General features: G+C 40.6%; 1 protein-coding gene across 1 annotated transcript; it reads left to right on the top strand.

Annotated features, from left to right (window-relative positions):
- Positions 1 to 3,275: 3,275 nt before the first annotated feature.
- On the top strand, positions 3,276 to 7,628 carry LOC122083217 (linoleate 13S-lipoxygenase 3-1, chloroplastic-like). The gene is made up of 6 exons (XM_042650942.1): positions 3,276 to 3,991; positions 4,297 to 4,577; positions 5,062 to 5,299; positions 5,404 to 5,736; positions 5,840 to 6,608; positions 6,692 to 7,628. The coding sequence occupies exons 1-6, from the start codon at positions 3,610 to 3,612 to the stop codon at positions 7,446 to 7,448; spliced, it is 2,760 nt and encodes a 919-aa protein (XP_042506876.1). The 5' UTR covers positions 3,276 to 3,609; the 3' UTR covers positions 7,449 to 7,628.
- Positions 7,629 to 7,886: the final 258 nt, after the last annotated feature.

The following is a 7,886-nucleotide window of genomic DNA, read 5'->3' as shown; positions in this document are numbered from 1 at the left end:
TCTATATAATTTTAATGATAACATGCATTAATGGAGTAAATATATTATAATATAAATGGATTCACATACAATTATTGAGCGAAATGTTAGGTATAAAGAGAAGATTTTTTTTTTTTGATAGAAAAAGAGAAGATATTCTTAGATATAAATAGAGACATTGACGAAATCGATCCTCAATTATCCATTAATACCCTAGAGGCTATATGGTTACAGTTTATTTTATCTGATAAATAGTATACTTAATTAACTTTTGAATTAGTTTTGTCACTTTTTGTCACTTCCCCCATGTTTGTTAGTTGTTACTGTCTATCACAAGTTAAATATTCTACCAATGAATAAAAATATTAAAACTCAAAATTGAATGTATATTTTATCTATTTCATCATCTAAGTCATTTGTCAATTAATAGTCTAATCCTATCTTGCCATATTTCAATAATTAAATTGAAACATAATTGCCATGCTCTCCTAGATGGGGTCGAAGGATGAATTGATTAAGTCCAATGTAGGCCAAATGATCCCAACTCCTGATTTGATGATTAGACTTTCACTATTTATTTAATTTGATGCCAAACCATCCGATTTTCTATATCAACTCTATATAAGAAAAAAAAAAAAAAAAAAGTTCGAGATTCTTGTGGGGGACCTCCAAGTAGAGAGCTTTCTTCCAAAATATAGTATATCAATTTTTGGGCAAGGGTTTTCTCCGATGCCTCTAAGTACTAATTTGTACTTTGGGCAAAAGAGGAAGCTCCATTACGAATGATACAACAAAAGAGTTTAGGAGAGAGAAAGAGATTGAAGGAGACCACACATGTGTCTTCGAGTGCAATTTGTTCACACACAGACAATGTGCGGAAACTTTTCCCATCTTTTTTATTGTAAAAAAAAAAAGAAAAAGAAGTTTTAGGTAAATGATTAGGTTCTTGCACGCCTGTTGTGGAAGGTTGGAAGCATGCCCATACAAGTTTGATACATAAGCCTACTTAATCTTCTCGTGTTTTGTGTTTCTAAATAATTTGCTTAAATTATTTATCAATAACAAGTATGATACATGAACCTAAGTTATGCTCTATTATGCGATTTCAGAGTAATTACCTTAAATTATTTATCAATAACAAGTAATGGTATATGAGGCTACTTAATCCTTCTCTGTTCTGTGATTTCGGAGTAATTATCTTAAATTATTTATCCATAACAAGTAACGATACAAGGGCCTACGTAATCCTCCTATGTTCCACGACTTTGGATATAGAAAATTTGACCATCGAATATTTACAAAATGATATGATTGAGCACATGGAAAGTTTTGGCAAAATGGTCAATCATACACCCCTTGTTTATTGACATGCACACCAAACCATTCCATGGACACTCCATAAACACCCACTACTACTCCAAAAAAGTAATAAATCTCTACTTATTTTTTAATGCTTAGATTTGTCACTGGATAGACTTTATTTAAGTTGAAACTTAACATGCTTTAATTTTCACAAAACTTCAGCATCATCTAACCCTGAAGAATAAATTTGAGTAGGACCATGGATTTAGGTATAGATATTGTTACCGATTCAAATCGATGCATATTGATTACTTTTATCTTTGTTTTTTCTAAAAAAATACATTTTCTTACTATTCTACCCTTGAAACGATACGGGCAAGGATTAAAGTATCGGTATCGATCGTCGTATCGGTCTACCAAAATTAAGATAAAAAACACTTTTTTATACACTTTTGCATAAAAAAATAGTTAAAAAAAGTTATATATAACATGTATTATGCATAAACAGTAAATTGAGAGTATCGCACTAAGAATCCAAGGTTTGTAATTGTCCCATAAATGTAAAATCCTCCCAACCTTGATTTCCACTTTAGTTAGAGAGAAAAATGGTTGGCAGCAATTTTGGAACAAAAACACCTCAAAAAATTGTGTTTTTCTAAAAAATTACCCATTTTGGCCATTTTATGATCGTATCGGTACGTATCAGTGTGTATTGGTTGATACATACCGATACACACCGATACGTACCGATACACACCGATACGTACCGATACATACCGATACATACCGAAACGTACATTTCACTTCAATTTTAAAATTTTCATAGAGTATCGGTACGTATCGGTGAGTATTGGTGGTGTATCGGTGCGTATCGATGCGTATCGTAGGATACGTATCGATACATAAGGGTTTAAAATTTTTCATGTATCGTATCAGTATGTATCGTGCCGATGCCTACCGATACGGCACGATACGCACCGATACTTAAAACCATGGATACGGGTGACCAACCCAGATTGGTCAAGTATCGGTATTAGTCTATATCAGCCGATACAATATTGATACTAGAAACTAAGGGCATAAGTATGGCCTTGATGGCCCAAACCCGCCTTGACCCTACCTGAGCCCGAACTCTGTCTAACTTGATTATGAGGGTCAATCTGGCCTAGGGTATTGATTGAGACCTAGGCCCAGCCCGGCCCGGCCCAATCCAGTTCAATTTTAACCGTGATCTATTATTGTGTTTAGTAATAGTGTTTCTCTTCCCCTAGGCCTACATCATGTGCTACACAAGCGTTACACAAGGTATCTACATGAGTTCAACCCACATTATGTGTTTATATGACTTCAACTCACATAATGTGTTACACGAGACACATACACTCTTACCTATTGAGCTAAGACAACCAAATGGTCAAACTATTTTCCTCCTTTTTCTTTATATAGGCTATCTTTGTGTCTCCTATCATATATTAATATAAACTTTAGATAAAGTAATAATCATGAAGAATTGGACCAAAATTTGACGTGTCCAGTTTCCGGGAGATGTGGTTTTCGGGAGATGCGATGATGCCAGATTGCCAGGTGATTAAAATGTCTATCTTATAATCAAATTGACAACCTTGTTTGCTGTAAACTTATGGATTAGATCTTAACATCTCTCCACCCTCGTTTGATAAGTATAGACTTAACATATGTGATTTTTCACAGAAAAAAAACAAAAAATATATATACAAGACCAAGTAGGGTCAATTCGGCCAACAATCCAGCAGGATTGGGTTGGACTGGACCTAAGTTGAGTTTTAGGGACCTAAGATTAGCTCAGGGTTTTAAGAAATCCTGCCCTGTTTCATCCCCTAATTGAAACCATAAGTAGGATAAAATTGTCATTTTAAGAGAAGCAAAGGACATAGAGAGAACTTTACCTGAGTCTGTGCTTCTGGTTTCCGCGTTCCTACTGGAAAGCCCATATCATATACTCGTTTTGACTGTCTCTCTTCCTTCCGAGTCTAAATCTAGAAAACGAGTCTTCCGTTGCTCTAACTGTTGCTGATGAAACATAAGGAATGGAAAAAGAAGAAGAAAAACAAATACTAAGAAGTAGAAGAGAACTAAAAAACGTGTGGATGCCTGGACGGTGAGAAGCATTTTAGCAGCTCTCGATTTCCAATTTCTCTTTTGAAAGTGTCCACTCTCCCTTTCACTATTAATACCCAACTCACCAAACCCGCAAAAACCATTTTCTGTTCCTCTCCAGATTGCTTCTCTCTCTCCCTGTCCTCTGAGATCTGAACAGGAGGAAAACAGCAATTTCTAGATTGAAGATTCATGGCCGTGGCCAAGGAATTCCTGGGTTCGTCTTTGGTGGAGAGATCGTCTTTCCTTCCTTCTTCTTCAGGATTTTCCCTTAATCATCGGTTCAACCAGCAACAAAACAAGCTTTCATTTTCTCCTGTTTTGATTCCTTCGGAGAAAAGAAGACTGCATTCGGGGAAGGCTGCATCGGTCCCTGTTGCGGCTATTAGTGAGGATTTGTTTAAAATTGTTGCTCCAGAGAAGCCCGTGAAGTTTAAGGTGAGAGCTGTGGTTACTGTAAGGAGGAAGAACAAGGAAGATTTGAGGGAGAAAATCGCAAAACATCTGGACGCCTTGACTGACAAGGTTGGAAGGAATGTTGTCTTACAGCTTATTAGCACCGAAATCGATCCAAGTGAGTTCTTTTCCTCTTCCACTGCTAAAAACCTTCATTCTGTCCTGCATAAAAATTGGAAGTTACTCTGTTTTCCTTTCTGGGCTCATCCTTTTTTTCCTGGGTTGTCTTCCTTTTCCAATAAAAATCTCTCCTTTTGGGTTTTTTTTGGAGGATTTTGATGTCTTTGATGATTGATCTGAGGAAATTTGCTTTTTTGGGTTCTTTTCGTATCAGGTTATAATAAATCTCCCAAGTTTCATCAAATAGTGATCTATTTATGTGATTCTATTATCAATCGAACTGACTTTTTACCGATTCTGCAGAAACAAAGGAGCCAAAGAAGAGCACAAAAGCGGCTCTGAAGGACTGGTCGAAGAAATGGAATCTTCAAGCGGAAAGAGACAATTACACAGCAGAACTTACTGTGGCCTCGAATTTTGGGGAACCGGGTGCCATAATAGTAATCAACAAACATCAGAACGAGTTCTTCTTGGAGACCATAACCATCGAAGGCTTCGCAAGTGGCCCTGTCAATTTCGTCTGCAACTCCTGGGTTCAATCGAAGAAAGATCATCCAGAAAACAGAATCTTCTTCTCCAATAAGGTAATTTTATTCATTACCGACTCTTTTGATATTCCTCCCCTTCAAATTCAACCTCAAACTATTCAAAATCCACCAAACTCGTCGGTTACTTTTTCAACATTGTTTTTCGTATCCAATTGAAGATTCAAAGGTCAAAGCCAGACTATGTGGACAAATCATTCACCGTGTTGACACGTTCTTTGTTGGAAATTAGAAATGTCATTTGCAAATTTTGCACTCCAGAAACCAATATTAAAATGGTGCTTTTCAGAAGTAAACAAAACAGAACAAACTTTGTCCAAATTATTAATACTCTTTCTTCGCTGGAACTTGATATTTTATCATTTGTGGGTTTTAGAGTATACAAGTGGGGTGGCTACCAGATTTCAATTTCTTATGCGAATATCCTTCAGCTACTGTAGCTTGAATCAAAATTGTGATCTTGTTAAATTGGAAAATTCAAATTATTATTTGTATAATTTGGGATAATTTTTGTTCTGGGCAGCCATTTTTGCCTTCTGATACACCAGCTGGACTGAAAGAGTTAAGAGAGAAGGAACTGAAAGAGCTAAGAGGTAATGGAAAGGGGACTAGAAAGGTATCCGATAGGATATACGACTATGATACTTACAACGACCTGGGCAATCCAGACAAGGGGATCGAGTTATCCAGAGTTGCCCTCGGAGGTCAAAGCATACCTTATCCTCGGCGATGCCGAACTGGTCGCTCTCCCACCGATACTGGTTAGTTATAAATTTTTCTACCTCTGCAACTTCTTATCATATTTCAGCCATCACCGGAGAGGGGCTTGTTTCAAATCGTTTTGTTTCACTGATGTTGTTGGCAGATATGAGGGCAGAGATCCGTGTGGAGGATCCCCTGCCGATATATGTGCCTAGGGATGAAGCATTTGAGGAGGCGAAGCTAGAAACATTGTCTGATGGGAATCTAAAGGCGATTCTCCACAACTTGATACCATCTATAATGGCGAGTCTCTCTGCGGACAACCATGACTTCAAGGGGTTCTCTGATGTGGATAGCCTCTACAAAGAAGGGCTACTCCTTAAAGTAGGTTTACATGATCAGCTCCTTAAGAAGCTTCCCTTGCCCAAGGTTGTTCGTAGTATTCAAGAATCCAGCCAGGGACTTCTCAGATACGACACTCCCGGGATTCTCACTAGTAAGCGATCGAGCTAATAGCTAGCTACCCATTATTATAATTATCCATCTTCCATCATTGATTTGCTTGACTGACCTTGATGTTACCTAAAATGTTGTTGCAGAGGACAAGTTTGCTTGGCTACGAGACGACGAATTCGGTCGTCAGGCAATCGCAGGGATCAACCCCGTTAGCATCCAAAGGCTTGAAGTCTTCCCTCCGGTAAGCAATCTGGATCCAGGGATCTACGGTCCACCGGAATCGGCAATCAAGGAAGAACACATCATAGGCCTTCTTGAGGGGATGTCCGTACAACAGGCCTTGGAGGAGAAGAAGCTGTTTGTACTGGACTACCACGATAGCTACTTGCCATTTCTGGAGAGGATAAATGCCCAGGACGGTCGTAAAGCATACGCCACTCGTACCCTCTTTTTCCTGACGCGACTCAGGACTCTCAAGCCCATCGCCATCGAGCTGAGTCTCCCCTACACAGGGGCTATTTCCTCCTCGTCGTGGAAGCGAGTTCTTACCCCTCCGGTGGACGCCACCACGAACTGGCTGTGGCAACTGGCGAAAGCCCACGTCTGCTCCAACGATGCAGGGGTTCACCAGCTGGTGAACCACTGGTTGCGAACCCACGCCTGCATAGAGCCCTTCATACTAGCGGCTCACAGGCAATTGAGCGCAATGCACCCCATCTTCAAGCTTCTGGATCCCCACATGAGGTACACCATGGAAATCAACGCCTTGGCCCGCCAGATCCTCATCAATGCCGGCGGTGTCATTGAGTCTTGCTTCACCCCTGGCCAATGCTGCATGGAGATCAGCGCTGCTGCCTACCGCAATTTCTGGCGCTTCGACCTTGAAGGTCTCCCTGCCGATCTCCTCCGAAGGTCCCTTCCCAATTCCTTCTCATTATTAACCAACCCTTCTTCACTTTCCTTCTTCAGAAAACTGAAACCTTGGATTATTGCAGGGGAATGGCTGTCAAAGACTCCACGCGGCCGCATGGAATAAAGCTGGTGATGGAAGATTACCCTTACGCCAACGATGGTCTACTCGTCTGGTCAGCAATCGAGTCATGGGTTCGAACCTACGTGAACCGGTACTACCCGGACTCGACCGTCATCCGGTCCGATTCTGAACTCCAAGACTGGTACAGCGAGGCCATCAACGTAGGCCACGCCGATCTTCGCCAAGAGAGCTGGTGGCCCAAACTCTCCGAACCAGAGGACCTCACCTCCATCCTCACCACCCTCATCTGGCTTGCCTCCGCTCAGCATGCGGCGCTTAACTTCGGCCAGTACCCTTACGGTGGTTACGTTCCGAACCGGCCGCCCTTGATGCGGCGGTTGATACCAGCGGAGGGTGACCCTGACTATGCCTACTTCATGGCTGACCCGCAAAGATTTTTCTTCTCTGCACTACCTAGTTTGCTACAGTCGACTCAGTTCATGGCCGTGGTGGACACGCTGTCGACTCACTCGACCGATGAGGAATATCTTGGGGAGCGACAGCAACCGTCGATCTGGACGGGGGATGCAGAAATGGTGGAGGCATTCTATGGATTCTCTGCAGACATGAGAAGGATAGAGATGGAGATAGAGAAGAGAAACAACGATTCAAGCCTCAATAATAGGTGTGGGGCTGGGGTATTGCCCTACGAGCTGCTTGCTCCGAGTTCTGAACCAGGGATCACTTGTAGAGGTGTTCCTAACAGCATATCCATATGATATATATATATATATATATATGGACTCTTATTCTTTAGATTAAATTGCACTAGTGATGCATTCCTTCTCTAGCTAGGAACTAGAATGCTCCAAGGTGCGAATTGTAAAAAGAATGTAAGCAGAGGATTAGATCATGCACCTAGTACTATTATTAGTGTTGTATTTCTTCACTATTTGTCACGTGCATAACATGGGTGAGTTTAGTACAACATGGTAGAGCTGAGCCAGCACGGCTTGATTGATTTGGGTTGAACCAGGTTGGCCTTGATTGACTTTGATAGTATTTATTGACACCTTAGTAAAATAAGACATCATCAACACTCATCATTCTCTGGGGATAGATGACATCTATACAAAATAATTAGAATGCTAACATGGGTTGTATGTGCACTTGAACTCATTAGCAGGACAGAAAGAAGCTGTTAGGGGAAAAAAAAT

This window comes from Macadamia integrifolia, chromosome 7 (genome assembly GCF_013358625.1).
Source record: "Macadamia integrifolia cultivar HAES 741 chromosome 7, SCU_Mint_v3, whole genome shotgun sequence".
Lineage (NCBI taxonomy): Eukaryota > Viridiplantae > Streptophyta > Magnoliopsida > Proteales > Proteaceae > Macadamia > Macadamia integrifolia.
The sequence above is the reverse complement of the archived record's forward strand: the minus strand, read 5'-3'. Positions and strand labels throughout refer to the sequence as shown.

Coding starts and splice junctions, on each gene's coding strand:
- LOC122083217 (XM_042650942.1), top strand. CDS start 3,610: ATGGCCGTGGCCAAGGAATTCCTGGGTTCGTCTTTGGTGGAGAGATCG. Junction 4,578..5,061: donor GAATCTTCTTCTCCAATAAG/GTAATTTTATTC, acceptor TGTTCTGGGCAG/CCATTTTTGCCTTCTGATAC. Junction 5,737..5,839: donor CACTCCCGGGATTCTCACTA/GTAAGCGATCGA, acceptor ATGTTGTTGCAG/AGGACAAGTTTGCTTGGCTA.